At 40.5% G+C, this 21,417-nt stretch overlaps 1 protein-coding gene across 1 annotated transcript in view; it reads left to right on the forward strand.

Moving 5' to 3' along the window:
* The window catches only part of LOC136874448 (serine proteinase stubble), a 145,107-nt gene that overhangs the window by 53,092 nt on the left and 70,598 nt on the right, over positions 1 to 21,417 (forward strand). The window contains exons 2-4 of the mRNA XM_068227806.1: positions 9,702 to 10,949; positions 17,388 to 17,507; positions 19,998 to 20,237. Coding sequence (XP_068083907.1) covers positions 9,702 to 10,949; positions 17,388 to 17,507; positions 19,998 to 20,237 — 1,608 coding nt within the window. The remainder of the gene's footprint in view (positions 1 to 9,701; positions 10,950 to 17,387; positions 17,508 to 19,997; positions 20,238 to 21,417) is intronic.

Below are 21,417 nucleotides of genomic sequence, written 5' to 3' on the forward strand. Positions count from 1 at the left end.
CTAAAACCTTTCTAGCAACTTTCAACATAAATTCACTTACACAAACTGGCAAGCTGAAAACCCTCACCAAAGCTCTTCACGAAAATCAGATATCCATAATGGCCCTACAGGAAACAAGATACCCAGATGAAGAGATTTTTGAATCCGAAGGCTACCGATTTTTCAAGAGCAAAGCGCAAATAGGAATCCTCAATGGAGCTGTGATGCTTGGAACCGCGTTTGCTGTTAGAACCAAGATCCTTAAATCGGTTGCAAATTTCGAACCTGTGAATGACAGATTGTCTATACTCACAATTAAATGCGCGAACAAAACCTACGCTCTAGTTAACGCACATGCTCCTACAAACGATAAGAACAAGTCTGATCCAGAGAAGTTGATAATTTCTGGGACCTACTGGATGAAAAATTAAACAAAATCCCCAAACACCATGTCAAGCTTCTTTTGGGTGACTTCAATGCTCAACTAGGTCGTGAACAGAAGTGCAAGAAAGTTATAGGGAATTACCCTGCTCACAAAAGAACCAATCCCAATGGCAAAAGACTGGTGTCCATTTGCGAAAATCACAACCTGCAGGTCATGTCGACCCACTTTCGTCATCTACCCAGAAAGCAAATGACTTGGCGTTCTCCCGTCCAAACTCTCGGAGAGTTCCAAATTGATCATGTTGCAATCTCCAGGAGAAACAGCCCTGAGATTATGAATGTCAACGTAAAGAAAGGCATCAATGTGGCCTCAGATCACTATATGTCTCTTATCAAATTCAAACCAATTCCCGCAAACACAAGGAAGACAACCAAACAGATCACACGCTTCGACAATGATAAACTTCGGCAAAGGGTCGAGGAGTTCCAGGAGAAGGCTAGACCAAATGACTGTGACTTTAACAACGCCAAAAGTCTCCTTGTTGAGGCCACCAAAGACGTTGCAGAAATCAAGAGAAGCAAAATGCATGCCTGGTGGAATGGTACCTGCGAATCAGTCCTCCAAGAAAGACTCAATGCTTGGAAACAGTACTACTCTACGAAATCGGAAAATGATTGGGAAACCTACAAAAACCAACGTGCCCAAGCAGCTAGGGTGTTCAGAACTGAGAAACGTAAATACGAAAAATCTCTCACTGAAAAGATAGAACAAAACTTTAGGAAGAATGAAAGCAGAGAGTACTACAGAGCCTTCAAACGCAAACTCACTGGCTATAAACCACCATCTCTATGCTTTGAGCGAAAGGACGGCACACTGGCGACGTCAGATGAAGAAAATTGCAGCATTCTGGCAGAATACTTCAATAATTTACTTAATTGCTCTAAACCGCAAAGCCCCATTGAAACCAAGAAACCCTTACTCAGGTACCCAGATTCCAGACCACCCGACAGAGATGAAATCAAGCGCCACATTGCCCGTCTCAAAAATAACAATGCGCCGGGGGAAGACTCAGTAGTAGCAGAACTATGGAAATATGCCCCAGAGGAATCACTTGATATCTTGCAAAAGCAAATAGAAGAAATTTGGAACAAGGAGACCCTACCCGAAGATTGGGAAATAGCTTTGATCCATCCATTACACAAAAAAGGCAGCATGAAGAACATCAACAACTACAGAGGAATATCTTTGCTACCCGTGACTTACAAAATTCTATCACTTGCCATCCTGGAGCGTTTGGAAGCACAATTCGAACATCAAATAGGTGAATACCAAGGAGGGTTCAGAAAAGGTCGCTCAACAGCCGAGCAGATCCAAAATCTCAAAACGATCATCAGATATTGTACACTAAGGTCCAAGCAGTATGTGTCTGTCTTTCTGGACTTTAAGAAAGCGTACGACTCCATTGACCGGGAAGTCCTGCTAAACATCTTAAATGAATTCGGAGTTGATTTGAAACTGCTGGCATTAATTAGAGCCACCCTGACCGATACAAAATCCAAGGTGAAGTTCCACGGATCTCTCTCGCATTCCTTTGACATCAAAACAGGAGTCCGACAAGGTGATGGGCTATCCCCGATACTCTTCAACTGTGTTCTTGAAAAGATCATCAGAACCTGGCTGGTGAGATTACAGGAAACCAACTACAGTCCATTGAGAATAGGAACCAAATCCAAGGGGATCGCAACAGACTGCTTAGCATTTGCCGATGATATTGCTGTTCTCTCAAACGACATAGAAACCGCTAGAGCTCAAGTTGAAATTTTAAAGGAAATTGCCGAACAAACTGGTTTGCAGATATCGTTTGAGAAAACAGAAGTAATGACTAACATCAAAGAGGCTCCTCCAAAACTCCATACAAAATACGGGGACATCACCCGAGTAGACAAATTCAAATACCTGGGTGAGATCATCATGAAAAAAATCACTGGACAAAGAAGCACTTCAGGAGCGAGTACGCAAACTGGAAATAGCCTACCAAACATCCCGCACAATCTACAACAAAAATGCCTTTCCCAAAACACCAAGATACGTCACTATGAAACCGTTCTGAAGCCAGTAGTTCTATATGCAGCCGAAACCCTGTCTCTAAATGCCAACAAAGGACTCCTTGAAGAACTGGAGAAAAAAGAACGCAAAATTGTGAGAGGAATCTTGGGATCAAAGTACAGAAATGGAATCCATCAAAAGAGATCCAACGAGGAAGTCTACAGTAAAATAGAGAAAATTACCGACACAATCAGAAAAAGACGGGCACGATTTTACGGTCATCTGAAAAGAATGGATGGAGGAAAGTTAACTAAAGAAATCTTTCACTTTTTTGATTCAAACCCCAAAACCACAATTCCCTGGTTTAGAAATACCAAAGAAGACCTGCAAATGCTACATATCTCAGCTGAAGATGCCCTTAACAGAGATCTCTTCCGCAAGAAAATATTGACGAACGGGCTAAACCGAGACGAGCAACCGAAGAGAAGACACGGTGCCCCTTGGACAGAGGAGCGTAAGCAGGCCCACTCACAAAGAATGAGGGAAATTTGGGTTCTAAAGAAGGCCAAGTTCAGTGTCAAATGCAACAAGACTTAACGTGGTCCTTGAAGGCCCCAGCGAATTATATATATATATAATAAAATGGAAATCCCCTTCTTGATATCAACTGCTGTTATTTTTGGCTTTCTAGACCGGGGCCGCTATCTCATCGTCAGATATCTCCTCGATTGTAATCACGTAGGCTGAGTGGACCTCGAACCAGCCCTCAGATGCAGGTATAAGTCCCTGACCTGGCCGGGAATCGAACCCAGGACATTCGTATAAGAGGCATGCTATAGGGGAAACCTATGAATAAATCTGCCATATTTTATGGTTCTTCCCCACGTACAGCTATAGGTTGAGTTCATCAGAACGAATAATAATAATAATAATAATAATAATAATAATAATAATAATAATAATAATAATAATAATAATAATAATAATAATAACTGGCAACGTAGTATGGTGACCACGTGGCCCTTATTGGAGCCTGACATTGCTTCCACTTACTTGTGCTCAGTTCATCGCTTTATCTTTCTTATTCGACTTGCACTGGTCAACGATTGCCCCCAGCGTCATTATATTTTCGAGGGCTCGCAAGTCTTTCACTTTCAATTCCTACGTTGTCCTTCGCTTGCTTTTGCTGATACCTTCACTCTTTAAAGAATTATCCCTCTTCATTATTCTTTTTTGTTTACGAAGAGAATTGTTGCATGGGTGTACTTTCTCTTAAAACATTAATTACTACCTCAATCACACAATAGGAAACGTTAAAATGATATAAGGAAACCTCTGGATTTCACAACAAGTATTACGTTAGTTAAAAAAAAAAAAAGAACAAGAGGCAGACTAAATGTGGGTCCGAGATACTTCGTCTTTGACTGACAATTTTACTGGCTCAACAACACATCATTTCTATTACATAATGGAGAACACTATTCATCTCAAACCAGAACGTTTTGTACCTTAATTTACCACAATAAAAGTATATTGCACAGTACGGCTTTATTGTTCCACTAACTTCCGGTGGCGGTTAACTATGAATGCAAATTTGTTGTTGAACCACTTTTTTGACCCATATCGTATCTTGGACACGTGTGAGTAACAATGGATTGGATTGCACGCAACAATAGCTGTTGATTACGTTAGGCGGAAGGTGAGGCACTTTCCTCTGCCCCAGTGAGGACTACATTCCTAGGTCAAGGTGGGGGGACTTCGCCCACGCCGCCTAACTGTAAGAACTACCAGAACAAGGTCGAGCAGGAAACTAATCATGGGTGAATCCGTTTCGAGGTCAGATAATAAGCCGAAGAGATGGGAATTACGTGCGAGATCATGGTGCTCGGTTAACCGGTCTTACTTCCGACAGACGAACTAACGCGATCATCTGATTAAGATTACTTACTGTCTAATGCAGAAAACAGTCACACTGGACGAGGAGATAACAGTAATAAATGAAACTTGAAACTCCTTAGAATGGTTCTGAATTTTACTTACTCTTTCAATAATGTTGTATGTTGAGTATTTAGCCCAAAGGCTGGTTTGATCTTCCACAGCTCCACCATCAGCTGTCATAGATGGTCTATGTGTCACTGAAGAGGCATGTAAGGGAAATGAGGAGTGATGTAGTTTGCCGTTGCCTTCCTCACGAGCCTGAAATTGCTATTACATATAAGTCTGTCAAAACCACTGAAATGAACGTACCAATCGAAATTATGAGCAAAATATTCGTGCCCTTCACAATAGGAACTGGCTGCGTAAGGAATGGTGTTATTTACATTGCTCATACCTCAAACACTTTCGTATCGTCAAATCGCGAGATGAGAATGAAGCAGGTCAATGAAAGTTTAAAAAAAAAGATCTACCTACACCAGAAGACACATTGCACTGTAAAGTCTCACCAGCAATGATGATAATAATAATAATAATAATAATAATAATAATAATAATAATCATAATAATAATAATAATAATAATAGTAATAATAATGTCCGCCTCTGTGGTGTAGTGGTTAGTGTGATTAGCTGCCGGAGGCCCGGGTCCGATTCCCGGCTCTGCCACGAAAGTTGAAAAGTGGTACGAGGGCTGGAACGGGGTCCACTCAGCCTCGGGAGGTTAGCTGAGTAGAGGTGGGTTCGATTACCACCTCAGTCATCCTGTAAGTGGTTTTCCGTGGTTTCCCACTTCTGCAGGCAAATGCCGGGATGGTACCTAACTTAAGGCCACGGCCGCTTCCTTCTCTCTTCCTTGTCTATCTCTTCCAATCTTCCCTTCTTCCCACAAGGCCCCTGTTCAGCATAGTAGGTGAGGCCGTCTGGGCGAGGTACTGGTCATCCTCCCCAGTTGTATCCCTCGACCTAGAGTCTGAAGCTCCAGGACACTGTCCTTGAGGCGGTAGAGGTGGGATCCCTCGCTGAGTCCGAGGGAAAAACCGACCCTGGAGAGTAAGCAGATAAATAATAATAATAATAATAATAATAATAATAATAATAATAATAATAATAATAATAATAATAATAATAATCGTGTGACCTCAGCTACCGTGGTACTGACCGTCTGTAGTTCTGCCATCTTGGTGTCCTGTCTACTGATTTCGACATTTCGATTGTGCTAGTGGCGTGTGGTCTCCGGAGAGGCCTGATGTAGATTTTTCTAGTTGACGCCATACAGGCAACCTGCGCGTCTATAAGGCTCGGGCCATACCTATGTTGAATTCTAATGATGAGGACAACAAACACACATAGCCCCTGAACCATCGGAATTAACCCACGAAAGTTAAAATCCCCGACCCGGTTGAAAATCGATCCCGGGACCTCATGGACCAGTGGCTAGCACGCTAACCATTTAGCTATGTCTATGGCTTGGTATGGCAGAGTTAATTTAATTTCTTCGGGTGACACTCTACCACTGATCCACAAAGGCTACTTATTTTTCATAATTGAAGCACTTCTTTGATCTTTGCCTCACGTAACAGCAACTTTTGGTTCAGTGAGGAAACCAACAGGAAATAACGTCGTTCTTTATTTACTTCACACTCGGCCAAGTGCTCATGGTAGGACTATTGAGGCATGCATCTAGTCTTCCTGTTGAGGACTTGACGTTCATACGAGACCAACGAAATTTCTGTTTTGCCGTTTATCAGTCAGTCGTGTGACACACTGGCAGATAAAGCACACTTTAAATTCATTAGATTAAATACCACAATAAAGGACAATATTGGTAAAATTCGTACATAATACGAAGCTGACTCAAATCTAACTTGACCAGTCGTTTCGTAAATTTATTCAACATACGCATGTACGTGCAGTACGTATTATACGACCTTTGCGCAGAGCATTTTTAACTTGTCCTCAATTTACAAAGGTAAAAACTTGAGTGTATCCTCCTAATTCAATACATCACATAATTCCGTCTTAGATGGAGTAATCAAATTCAAACATGTTTCGGCTCGTTTGAGCCATCTTCTGTGAAATAAGGGGAGGGGTTGAAATAATTTGCATAATACAAGCTAAAAAATGCCAAAAACATAGTGATGGAACAAAAGAAAAAACAAGAGAGAGAGAGAGAGAGAGAGAGAGAGAGAGAGAGAGATATGCCGGAAAATGAGCAAAAAATTCAATATTTACATCATCATGTGGAACAAAAAACAACCGGCTGCGATAAAATACAGTGAAAAAAGGAGTGAATATAAAACATAATTGAAAACTCTGTTAACCTAAAAAGAAAAGAAATGAAAACAAATGATAACCCCTTTTTACCTTTGTGCAGTGAAAACCGTCAATACGGAATGATTCTAATATCTTATCCTCAATAGTTCCTGAAGCGTGCGTTTCATATATACACTATACTGAACATTTTGACATAGAAAAATCAATCTCAATCGAACTTGACGGGTTATTGAACTTCATTTTGGGTTGCAAAACACATTTTACCCAAATGTACTTCTGGTCAGAGGTAACCAAGTCAAAGCAGATGGGACGATGTTGACTACTTTCCAATGATAGCGCTTGGATGAACGTAGTGTAGAAAATTGAGACTGTCATGGTCTTTGGTATTCGTTCTATTAAGTGGCTGTTATAGGTCAATATTATTATGAAAACGAATTGTGCAATAGAATGGCTATGATCTTCAAGCTGAACAATCATCAGTCGACATCATATTGAGTTACACTGATATTGGTTGCATAAATAGACTGAATGACTCCGAGAAAAAATATCCTGAAGTTTATCTTCCAATTCTCATCTTCAAATGAGTTTTTACTCTTCCAAAGAGGACCTCCACCCTTTGAGCTTGGCTTTTATATTCGGAAACGGGTAGTAACCCGCAAGAGCATGGAGGAGGAAAAATATGTTATGTTCTGCGAAGGATTCGTTCATCTTTAGCTACTGGTGTGCTGGGCTGATAGAAAACCGAATTCTATCTTCTGAATTTGCCCAAAATAAAGCCTCTTCAATCACACTACATCACATTGACACTAGAATGGCATCGTGCGCCTCCGTAGTGAGAATTCAAAATATATCAATCCTCCGATATCAAAGAATACAGACTTCAAGCGTAACTTTCCCTTACGCCTGTGGCGTTAGGCTATACTCCACGCATACGCGGCAGGGATGTTGCATGCGTATTAAGGCGGTGTCAGCCAAAGTTCGGCCACTTTTTGAATCGCATAGCAATTTGTGCATTTACATTCTCTTAAATTTCCACTATTCGTGGCTTGAAATTATCGCCTAACAATACTAAACCTGATCACAGTAAATCAGATCGATTTAGATGAGTTACATTTTTTACATGCAGATAGGCCCATCGCATCACGTTGCGCTCTTCAAAGCACTTGGCAATATTATTCTGCAAATATCGACATAATAGTTGATGTTGGAACACTATGACTGACATAAGGGGTAATCAAATAACCATTAGGAGATGCAAACTCTACCTAAAAAGCCAAACAAAACAAACAAACTAGGAAACATTACCACATGAACGGCATTTATTTATTTATTTATTTATTTATTTATTTATCAAGGTACCAAGTGGCATTTAACTGACGTTGAACGTATACATTCTTGAGAGTAGTAGTCTGAGTAGTCTGTTAGAAATTATTTGATCTTCAGTGTCAAAAATTCGTGCATGCTATCAGAGTCAATACAATATTTTATTATTATCCTTAATAATACTCAGATGGCAGCGTGCCGGCCTCTCATCTTTGGGTTCTATGGTTCAGATCCCGGTCACTCCACGTGAGATTTGTGCTGCACAAAGCGGAGGTGGTACAGATTTCCTCCGGGTACTCCGGTTTTCTCCGTCATATTTCATTCCAGCAACACTCTTCAATATCATTTCTTCCATTTGTAATTCATTAATCATTGCTTCACAGGAGTGCGACAGGCTTCGGCAGCCGCCACAATTTCTATCCTCGCTGCTAGATGGGGGGCTTCATTCATTCCATTCCTGACCCGGTCGAATGACTGGAAATCGGTTGTGCATTTTAATTTCAATATTATTATTATTATTATTATTATTATATATTTATATATAATATACTTATTTTATATATATATATAATATTTATTTTTATTTATATAATATATATTTATATATAATATATTTATTTATATAATAATAATAATAATAATAATAATAATAATAATAATAATAATAATAATCTTTGTCTTGAGCAATTTCCAGCTAACATGGAACAGAAGCCTGATTACTGTCTTCAGTCGATTTATCACCCCCACTCCTCCACATTCTACCTCTGTTGTCTAATACACTGTTCCTTAGCTGAGCCGTGCCGAGTTTCTCAGATGGTAGACCGCTGGCCTGTCCCAGTTGTTGGGTTCGATTCCGGCTCGTCCAGTGGCATTTGAGGGTGCGAAAATACGCCATCCTAGAGTTGGTAGATTTACTGGCATGTGCAAGAACTCCAGAGGGACAAAATTCCGGCTCTTCGGCGACTCTAAAACAGTAAATATTTTGAAAGACATACAACGCTATGTCCACAGATTTCACAAAATTCTTGGAGGAGTGGAAGGTGAATGCTTCTACTATTCGCAACCTTAGGTAGGGTGGTTTACTCTATCCCCGGTCAGCTTTGTCCCCAAGTTTTAACGTGGTGTTTACTTCTGGACTAGGCTGACTGAACTTCAGGATAATATGTCTGTCCAGGAGTGTTTCTAAATATTCAGACGTCCTTACTAGGAATCGAAGCCACTTTTTTCTTGGTGAAACTCGGCTAGGCAGACCCTAGGATGGAAGACCATTTATATTATTATTAGTCGCCCTTACTTGACACTCCTCTCCATTCCTTAGACCTATACGTTTTCTAGTTTTACACTAGGATCTCTTCATACTTACTGCATTTACGTCTTTTAAATAATCAAATATACTCACTCCTGTTACAACATTTAACCACGACTCCCCACTGCCGGCAGCCCTGGAGATGTATTTCCGTGGTTTCCCATTTTCACACGGACGCTTCCTTCCCACTCCTAGGCCTTTCCTATCCCATCGTCACCATAAGGCCTGTATGTGTCCCTGCGACGTAAAGCACATTGTAACCACAACCAACTTTTATTATCCTTTACTCTCTCTTCGTTTTTCTATTTGTTTATCTATGTATTTATTTGTTTACCTATCAACCCATGTTCCTATCTCTTTTGTTTTTCTCAGTGATGTACTAGAAAATATTGATGTGGAATTTCCGTAGATTTACTAGAAAAACACTAAACGGTGCTTATTTTGATTTCAGGGTATGGACGCAACATCAGAAACTTGGCGTGTGTGAGCAGAAAAACAGGAGAAACTGGAGTCTGCATGTGGGCGTACTCGTGTATGAGGGCGAATGGTACTCATCTCGGCACATGCATAGATCGGTTCTACTTCGGTAGCTGCTGTAGGCTCGATGGGCAAGACCCGGCTCTAGTCTCGAACGGGGACGAGGAATTAGGAGACGGCAACACCCACGATAATCACCTTCCGGTAATACCACCACAACGTCCTTTCACAACAACAGCCGCAACTACAACTCCCATCACATCAACGGAACATCACTTTCTTCTATCTACTTTCCAAACTGTACAAGACAACAAAATAGATACCACTACAGAAAAGACTCAAAGTACGTCGAGTTCTACCACACAAAAACCTTACATAGCTCCTACTCTAACATCTATGACTACTGAGCGAACACCACCGCCTACTTCAACTGTTAAACCATCATCAACGACGACAAAGCCAAAGACTACTACGAAATTACCACCAAGAACAACAGCAACAATTTTAACACCTTCCACTACTACGACAGTTAAGCCAGTTACGAAACCACCACCAAGCAGGACGACAACGAAGAAACCGACAGCTAAACCAAAACCTACCACAACAACAACGAGGAAACCATCAACAAAGAAACCAACTGTTAAACCAGCGACGACAAAACCGATAACGACAACACGTAAGCCAGCGGTAACTACTAAGAAGCCTATTACTTCCATTAAACCTAGTGTGGCAACAACAAAAAAACCTACGACTTCCACGAAACCAAGTACTGTGACGAAACCTACAGTGACGGAACCGACAGTGACAAAACCTATTCTGACTACCCCTCGACCGTCTACAACACAGAGCACTACTCCAGAATACATCCTTATATCGTCCACGAACCAAACGTCTACGTCGACAGTAGCTCCGACTAGAGCGACATCTACAACCACAACTCCTGCTACCACAACATCAAGCACCACGACTATTACCACATCCTCAACTACAACATCAACGGCTGGTGTGGATGATGCTGTCAGGCAGAATGACACCGCAAGTACTTCCCATCTTTTCCCTCCAATCACAACGTCAGGGCCAGGTTTGATCACCTGGACCATGCCCGTTGACACATGGCCCAGCACAACATCATCGACCACTCAAACTAGTCCCACTACTAGCGCTTCAGTGGTTGAGTCTTCAACAGCAACCAGCACTACGAGTTCTTCTTTATTTACAGACGGTAAGTGACTAATATATTATTCTTTTAAATCGCAATTCCTAGTAGAGCTTATTTTATTCTCGACTTCAGTATTCAAATGCTAGACCAGTTGAACTTAAAATGGACCTTCTAGGATAAGTTGGTAAACAGGTCATCGATTGTTATATAACTGGGGAGATGGTGGATTACGAATTCCACCGACGGCAGACCTGAAGATGTTTCCTCGTGGTTTCCTATTTTCACACGAGGTAACTTCTGGAGTTATACTTTACTGTACTTAAGACCATGGCCATCACCTAACCAGCCCTAGCACTTTCTCATCCTTGCGTCACCAAAATATTTCATTGTGTTGGTACGACGTTAAATAATAATAATAATAATAATAATAATAATAATAATAATAATAATAATAATAATAATAATAATAATAATAATAATGATTCACTTCAATTCACCCTCCTCATACTGGAGTAATTCAGACCATACGGCCTGAAAGCTCCCTGCTTTTATAGTATTTTTAAGAGGAAGCTTCCAGAACTCTTTACTGATAGGCTGAATTCCAGAACACACCCCCAATTTTAATTGTATAGAGAATAATAATAATAATAATAATACTACTACTACTAATAATAATAATAATAATAATAATAATAATAATAATAATAATAATAATAATAATAATAATAATAATGGTTCGCGTCAATTCACTCTCCTCATACTGGAGTAATTCAGACCACACGGCCCTAAAGCTCCCTGCTTTTATAGTATTTTTAAGAGGAAGCTTCCAGAACTCTTTACTGATAGGCTGGTTTCCAGTACAGACCCCAATTTTAATTGTATAGATAATAATAATAATAATAATAATAATAATAATAATAATAATAATAATAATAATAATAATAATAATAATAATACGAATGATAATCTATGGAATCAGCCACCGTGTTAAAGCATTTTAATTTAAAATCATTTATTCTGGTTGATGAAGGATACATCGGTTCTTATTTCAGCCCACTACACACACAGCATTCTGCGCCAACACCACATCTCGAGCGCATATCTAGCTTTTAGGTTCCATGTTTCACAAACGTGTGCAAGGAGGTGGCAAACTAAATTTTTAGAGACAGTTTCGAACACACTCGTGGACAACAATTTGAAATTCACCAACCACGTAAAGGTTCATTTGTGTAGCTGTGAGCTTCCATTCGTGAGTTTACGGGTTCGAATCCCACCGTCGACAGCCCTGAAGATGGTTTCCGGGGTTTCATATCTTCACATCAGGTAAATGCTGGGGCTGTACCTCAATTAAGGCCATGGACACTTCCTTCCCAATCCAAGTCCTTCCCCCTTTGCGTCGCCGAAAACTTTCAACTTGTTAGCGCAAGAAGAAAAAAAAGTTCATTTGGCCCAAACGAAGCCTAGCCGAAAATAATCAGATCAACTGAACGTCAACGGATGAAATCAGGAAGTCCACAGAGCGCGCACGCACACACACACACACACACACACACACACACACACACACACACACACACACACACACACACACACACACACACACACACACACACACACACACATATTCCAGTTTTAGGGAGAGTATTTGCTTTAAAACGACTTAGGTCTCGTTACCTTTGCTCTGATAAAAACACAACCTGTAATAGACATCATCTGTTGCCACGTTACTACTCTTCAAATCTGCGGGCTAGGAACGTAGCACAGTATGTTCCTACATTTCTGCTGCATTGTCCAATCTCCTTGTTCGCAATAATGAACGTGATATCCGAGAAGAGTTGTTCTTCTATCTTTGGATATTTCAGTTGTTTACATTAACGTGATATGGTGGGTATATCAATGTTTAGAACAGCGAAGTTTATGAAAGACGCCGAGAATTTATAATGAACAAATCCATAAGTTTCGCATAGGAGCTAGGTGGGAAAGGGAAAAATATAGGTTTATTTAGCTATCATGACGGCTATTAACTCTTCAGCCACAGTCGTTGTGTATAGAATCACCCTGTATGATGCTATTCATTATTCTACTAGTTATTTACCAAAAGCCAAGCCATATCGGTACAGGCCTTGAAGATCCTGGAAGACTGGAAGGTAAAGGCTTCCACACTCCGCAGCCCTGGCAGAAAGGTTAGAGTGATTATTTCTATGCTCGACCATCGTTATGTTCCCTCCCTCTTCCCAATTAACCTGCTTCTCCTGTATGTTGTATGTAGAGTGAACTCCAGGACCATTCGCCTGTCCAGAATTAAGAGACTCGTTTCTAAATATCTCGAACCCACGCCCTTCGAGGTGAACCTAGCGTAGCTTTACCGTCATAGTTTGGCAGCCGCTCTGAATTTTGACATTTAGGTACATATTTCAGCAAAAGAAAGCCTCTGGCTCTATGAACCTCATGGACTCTTAACGTGCATATCGATGGCTATTATAATTGAATTTTGTGCGGTCTACTCGTTGGATACCTCTACCGTTCAGGTCAGCTTAACAAAACTGATTAGCTATCTTAAGAACAGCTCCTCACTTTCCCTTTCAACATTTAGCAAACCCTATTAGGTTCGCACACCTGTCCTAAATCGTGTAAAAAACAAAAAAATCTTTTGGACATCTGTTTTCAGTGCTAAGTACCGAGCGAGCGAGTTGCATAGCTGTGAACTCGCATTCGGGAGATAGTGAGTTCGAAACCCACTGTCAACAGTCCTGAAGATGGTTTTCCGTGGTTTCCCATTTTCACACCAGGAAGATGCTGGTGCTCTACCTTAATTAAGGCCACGGCCGCTTCCTTTCCACTCCTAATTCTTTCCTATCCCATCATCACCATAAGATATACCTGTGTCGGCGCGACGTCAAGCAAATATATCCATTATATCCGACAACTCTTCGTTAGATTTAACTTGAGAATATCTTGCGTTCCAAATCCCATCATTTTACAGTGGTTTACAACGATCTGGAGTTGGTGACTGATAACAATGATTATTTTCCATGTTTCACATGCACATAGAAAAGCTGTTTTCACTTTAGTAATGGGTAGATGGATACAGCGGTTTCTACAAACTATATTTAACTCCAAAAATGCTCCATTAGCTACTTTAATTTGTCTCTTGATGTCTTCTTGAGCACCTCATTTCAACACCTGTGTATGCTAGAGCTCTAAAACTCAGAGCCTTGCCATCATGAGTTGGACATGTGAGATTCCAAAAGGATGGATGGTTATTATGAAGAAATAGTTTTTCGTATATTCAAGTAGATCACATAGTTCTGGAGACAGCCAAGTGATTTAATATCTGCTACTGTACGTGACTTTTCCCCCAGTATTTATCTGATAATTCGACTACCACCATCTCACCAAGGTGACCGAGTTTCGGTTCCATGTTAACATAACTGATATTTTAGAAATGACAAATCACGCCTTGGCGATCAGGATTCCATGTAAAACTATAGCACAGTGGCTTGTGACTTAAAATCCTTGCAAAATGCCAGACCACCACGCTTACTTCAAATAAGATAGTACTTTGTTAATTTCGAGGCTTCTTTCTCAGTGCGAGTCTTCTGCCCCTTTGAATGTAGTTTCAGGCCACACTTCACACACATCATTTTGTAGACAACCCACAAACATCGGGCCATGTCGATGTGCACGTACTACGGATGTTATTGAGTTCATTCCGTAGGACTCTGACGGCTTTGTGCCATGGCTTTTGGAGAGTAGCACTCCTGAATGAGCTCATTAGCCATTCGCAACAGTAAATGGAACCTTTACACGCGTGGAAGAGTGCATTAGATCTACGCCAAGCGTATTGGATAATGTGTAATATTCCGGTGACCAACTAAGTGCCTCGTTATCTTAGTTAGAACCGGCAATGAATTCACGAGCAGCTGGATAATATGCGAGCTGACTCGAATCCCCGTAGGTTCTCTTTCCCTAATTTTTATTTCGCGTTAGCTGGCATGCTGTTTCACTTACAGTGACTCACACAATTATTCGTATAGACATGATTTATTACATTTTCCTTTGTATTAGTTGATTTCAGTAATAATAAATCACTGATGTAAATTGAATACAAGTTTCTGTAAGGAATATAAAAACTAAACGTCCATCATTCTTCTAATGAATACCGTCAATTAGTTTTCGTGCGGCTATTTCTAGCAGAGTGCAGCCCTTGTAAGGCAGACCATCCGATGAGGGTGGGCGGCATCTGCCATGTGTAGGGGAGGATAGTGTTATTTGTGGTGTGTGATTTGCAGGGATGTTGGGGACAGCACAAACACCCAGTCCCCGGGCGATTGGAATTAACCAATGAAGGTTAAAATCCTCGACCCGGCCGGGAATCGAACCCTTGAAATTTTGACTCATACTTTTATCGAGTGTTAGTTGGGACTCTATCACTTAACCCGGCAGCACATGCATTAAGTGGATTTATTTTCATGCCTGAGATTTCATTGAATTAAATAACATTCTTTCAAGAGCTTCCGTGGCTCAGGTTGCAGCGCGCCGGCTTTTCACTGCTGGGTTCCGTAGTTCAAATCCCGGTCACTCCATGTGAAACTTGTGCTGGACAAAGCGTACGCAGGACAGGTTTTTCTCTGGGTATTTCGGGTTTTCCATGTCATATTTCATTCCAGCGACGCTCTCCAATATCGTTTCATTTCATCTGTCAGTCATTAATCATTGGCCCAGAGGAGTGCGATAGGCTTCAGCAGCCGGTAAAGTTCCAATTCTTTCCGCTAGATGGGGCTTCATTCATTCCATTCCTGAGTCGATCGAATGACTGGAAACAGGCTGAGGATTTTTATTTCCCAATATAATTGTTTCAGTGTACTCTGCCTGAAGGCCGGGCTGAGTGGCTCAAACGGTTAAGGCGCTGGCCTTCTAACCCCAACTTGGCAGGTTCGATCCTGGCTCAGTCCGGTGGTATTTGAAGGTGCTCAAATACGACTGCCGCGTGTCGGTAGATTTACTGGCACGTAAAAGAACTCCTGCGGGACTAAATTCCGGCACCTCGGCGTCTCCGAAGACCTTAAAAAGTAGTTAGTGGGACGTAAAGCAAATAACATTATTATTATTATTATTATTATTATTATTATTATTATTATTATCTGCCTGAAGGTGCATGTCATAGCATTTTCAATCAATACTGATCTGAATTTAGGGCAGTCACCCAAGTGGCAGATTCCCTATCTGTTGTTTTCCTAGCCTTTTCTTAAATGATTGCAAAGAAATTGGAAATTTATTGAACATCTCCCTTTGTAAGTTATTCCAATCCCTAACCCCAATCTTTGCAACATTTTTGTAACGCTACTCTTTTCTCAGAAATCACTCAGAACAAATCGAGGTGCTTTTCTTTGGTCCCCCCCCCCCCCCAGTTCTTGAATCAAGTAATCCTGCTCAGGGTCCCATACACTGAAACTATACTCTAGTTGGGGTCCTACCAGTAAATTATATGCCCTCTCCTTTACATCCTTATTACAACCCCTAAATACCCTCATAACCATGTGCAGAGATCTGTACCCTCAATAAAGGTACCGACAATACAGACGAATCACGTCCGAAGAACTGTTCTGTATGTAGTATTCCACGTCCGCTGGCTCACTCCCTTAACGGCAGTTGAAATGTAAACCAGCACTTAACCACACAGGTGATGATGTAGGTCATGCGTAGGAAACGTCAAGTGTGGTGTTGAAATGGACAGTCTCGTCTAACTGTAATACTGACCTGTTGCCATGGTTACCTCGCATCCATACTGAAGAATACTGTGTACTTCCCACGACCATGACGTTAAGTTGGTCTTTCCTGAACAATTAAGGGATATTTTATGAGCTGTAAAAAACGTATAAAATATTTTATGAAACACTGGAAAAAACGATTCAAACAAACACTGTTATATAAAGTAAAATTCATGTTGATTGAATGGTGGCCATGATCGTAAGGTGCCATAGGCTGACACTATGCTTAGCCGTTTCGAATCTCTTACGGTAAAAAAAAAAATATTACCAACAGAATGTTGGCCGACGGAGCAGATGAGTTAGTAATATACAATTCTTAATCACTATATTGTGTGCCCTTTCTGATGCCAACCCTAAATGGAGGATGTAATCACTATTGCGTGTTTCTGTGGTGGTTGGTAGTGTATTGTGTGAATATGAAGAGGAAAGTTTTGCGACAAACACAAACACCCAGTCCCCAGGCCAGAAAAATTAATCAGAGGCAATTAAAATTCCCGAACCTGCGGGGAATGTAACATTTCCATATACAACTTCTAAATATTTGAAAATCACATCAGGACAATGTTAAGAGCTCCATTTAATGCCGTGGTGTGTGATGTTATTTCCAGACTAACATGCTAAATTGTTATTCCGTTGTATGGCGTAATTCATTCAATTTTGAATGTCCTACACCTTATTTCCATAGGAAAGTATTTATTTAACGTAAGTCAAATCCTACACATTGTTTCAGGAGATGAAATCGGGTCGGGTGACGAAGGCTCTGGGGATACGACGCCAGATTGGGTTTTGCTGCCAGTTTCGACTCCCGGGGATGAAGAAACTTCGGGTACTGTGAAGCCATCATCAACAGGTCAGCTGTGGTGTAATCCGTGCTTTCGCGGTTGTATATCTTAAACATTTCTTTATTCCTGAAGCATAATAATTTTATTGGAATACAGTATGGCATTTATTTGTGCTATTTAAGGTGCCTCTGTGGTTTCGTCTCAGTGTTCTAATGCATATGGAACCTGCCTGTTGCCTAGTAATTCTGAGTGGAGCACGAAAAGACCGTCCGCCTATCTAACCGACTTATTCGTGCCAAGCGGGTGGCTCTTTCTTGTGCGCCAACTTGTAGGGGGTAGTGTCTTAAGAATAATATGTTCTTGTAATTGATCAGGAGGTGATCTTGTGATTGGTCAATATGTACAAAGAAAAATAACTCTGAACTCTGTAGGGCTGTTAAAATCAAGAAACTCTTCCTATTTTGACCATATGATGTAGCACCCTCAAACCTGCAGCCTCCTGGAAATCACTATACAAGGAAGACCAAAGGAAAGAGAAGTCCTGGGAGACCCTGCAGGTCAACGCTGGAGAATCTGAGACGGCGGTTCGGACAAAGAACCATCCTGCTATTTCACGCTGCCACCAACAGCCCTAGAAGAAGAAGTACTTGTAGATATTATAGCTGGATTTCAGCTGCGTATGGTTAATTCCTCTGGATCTGGGACTGGATGATTGTGTTTACATTAATTCACTTCACTTCATCTACATACAACATAACACGCTACCAATCACCACAGGAACAACATGCAATGGTGAATACATTTCTCTACATAGAGTTGGCATTGGGAAGGGGATCCAGTCCTAAAAATGGGTCAAGTATACGTCACCTTCCGACCTCAATAAATTAGGAAAGAGTCCAGAAAGCTGATATTAGTATATTTATATATGTTTCAACATTTGTTTGATTGTTTTGTCAGTTGCTTTAGTATTTTATACGAACGAATTAACAGTTATTCCACAGTCTTCATTGCAGAGTATATTTCATTGCAAAAGCAAATACAGTAATCTCACCGTTCACTGGCCTAACAAAAGAAATAACATGCATGTAAAATTAAAAAAAAAATGGATATTCCAACTGAAGGAAAATTCGTGGAATAACTTGATTTCTTCTGTACATACTTGACCGGTTATGATAACTTCTATTACCTTTCTTTATTTGGACCACTATAGAAGTGCAACATTTAACTCTTCACATATATCACTATCACTGCTCTGTACAAAATCATCCAGCTTCTTTTGTCATATATTTTCGGGCATTTCATGCTCCTATTCCATTATCTACCGCCAAATTAGCAGTCGACATTTCCTACTGAAATTTTTCATTTTACTATCACTTCCAAATTCTGCTTTATTGTTAAAACTTTTTTCTACGTTCGTCTGCCATGATGAGATACAACTGAAGACCCTACAAAATGATTAACAACAGAAAGTTTCACGGAGACGCTAGACATTTAACAGTGGCTACGGTAGGCTACTTCAGTGTCACGTGGTGTGGGATTTAGTGCTGTCAAAACAAACTCCATTTCTTAGCCACTCAACTTAGAGAAATACAAGTTCAAAAGAATCAACCAATCACTCACTAGTGATCTGCATTTAGGGCAAACGGCCAGGTGGCAGATTCTGTATCTGTTGTTTTCCTAGCCTTTTTTTAAATGATTGCAAAGAGATTGGAAATGTATTGAACATCTCCCTTGGTAAGTTATTCCATTCCCTAACTACCCTTCCTAAAAATGAATATTTACCCCAATTTGTCCTCTTGAATTCCAACTTTATCTTCATACTTTTAAAGGTACCACTCAAACTTACTGATGTCACTCCACGCCATCTCTCCACTGACAGCTCGGAACATACCACTTAGTCGAGCAGCTCGTCTCCTTTCTTTCAAGTCTTCCCAGCCCAAACTTTGCAAAATTTTTGTATCGCTACTCTTTTGTCGGAAATCACCCAGAACAAATCGAGCCGCTTTTCTTTAGATTTTTTTCCAGAGACTTATATGCCCTCTCCTTTACATCCTCACTACAACCCCTAAATACCCTCAGAACCATGTGCAGAGATCTGTACCCTTTATTTACAATAATTTTTATGTGATTACTCCAATGAAGATCTTTCCTTATATTAACACCTAGGCACTTACAATGATCTCCAAAAGGACTTTCACCCCATCAATGCAGTAATTAAAACTGAGAGGACAAAATAATAGATGCTACTGTACAGCATATGTATGTATCTAATTTATTTTCATGGTTTTTGTAGGATGCAAGAATAACCGGCAAGAACGATAACCTGCATTCTAATAATAATGAGTTTACTGTATACTGCTTTTATTTAAATATTGCTATAAGGATAACTATATTAAATAAATGTATATCCTCTTTAGATCCAGTTTCTTTTTCAGTATAGCTCATATCTCCTGAATTAAGTACATTAGAAAATAATTGAATATTTTTGGTATTTGCATAGTGATATGATTTCATTGTTGAATGTATTAAGAGTAATTTATTTGAATCTTGTCCCATAGTGCCATCTTCTGAGACCGCGTCGACAAGCAGTGTGGAGATGAAGCCGACAGAGGTCAGCACTCACAGTACTACGGTGTCGCCTCTTACGGAATCAACTAGTACTTCTACGCCATCGAGCACCACTGGCGCTCCCACGGTGGAAACAGTAGCAACTACAGCAGCAGCCGCTGTTCCACCTGAAGGGTTCCCGACGCTTCACGACGTCGAAATCTTCCTGAACATGTCCGACTACAAGCAAGGTACAGCCAGTCTTGGGAGTATGAAGGGATTTCCCCTTTAAAATAGTAGTCACTATCACCACTCGTGCGAGTGTAGTTTCATTTTAGAACGAAAGAACGTCAGACCGTCTTTAAATCTCCCTGACCTGAGAGAGGGCATTACCCTCTAAGAGCCTTCAGGGTCCGGAATGACAACCCATTTTTTACACGAACCATATAAACGGTCTTCGAAAACCATAAAAGTAGTTAATGGGATCAATCAATCAATCAATACTGATCTGCATTTAGGGCAGTCGCCCAGGTGGCAGATTCCCTATCTGTTGCTTTCCTAGCCCTTTCCGAAATGATTTCAAAGAAATTGGAAATTTATTGAACATCTCGCTTGGTAAGTTATTCCAATCCCTAACTCCCCTTCCTATAAATGAATATTTGCCCCAGTTTGTCCTCTTGAATTCCAACTTTATCTTCATATTGTGATCTTTCCTACTTTTATAAACGCCATTCAAACCTATTCGTCTACTAATGTCATTCCACGCCATCTCTCCGCTGACAGCTCGGAACATACCACTTAGTCGAGCAGCTCTTCTTCTTTCTCTCAGTTCTTCCCAACCCAAACATTGCAACATTTTTGTAACGCTACTCTTTTGTCGGAAATCACCCAGAACAAATCGAGCTGCTTTTCTTTGGATTTTTTCCAGTTCTTGAATCAGGTAATCCTGGTGAGGGTCCCATACACTGGAACCATACTCTAGTTGGGGTCTTACCAGAGACTTATATGCACTCTCCTTTACATCCTTACTACAATCCCTGAACACCCTCATAACCATGTGCAGAGATCGGTACCCTTTATTTACAATCCCATTTATCTGATTACCCCAGTGAAGATCTTTCCTTATATTAACACCTAGATACTTACAATGATCCCCAAAAGGAACTTTCACCCCATCAATGCAGTAATTAAAACTGAGAGGACTTTTCCTATTTGTGAAACTCACAACCTGACTTTTAGCCCCGTTTATCAACATACCATTGTCTGCTGTCCATCTCACAACATTTTCGAGGTCACGTTGCAGTTGCTCACAATCTTGTAACTTATTTATCACTCTATAGAGAATAACATCATCCGCAAAAAGCCTTACCTCTGATTCCACTCCTTTACTCATATCATTTATATATATAAGAAAACATAAAGGTCCTATAA

Source organism: Anabrus simplex, chromosome 5 (genome assembly GCF_040414725.1).
Source record: "Anabrus simplex isolate iqAnaSimp1 chromosome 5, ASM4041472v1, whole genome shotgun sequence".
Lineage (NCBI taxonomy): Eukaryota > Metazoa > Arthropoda > Insecta > Orthoptera > Tettigoniidae > Anabrus > Anabrus simplex.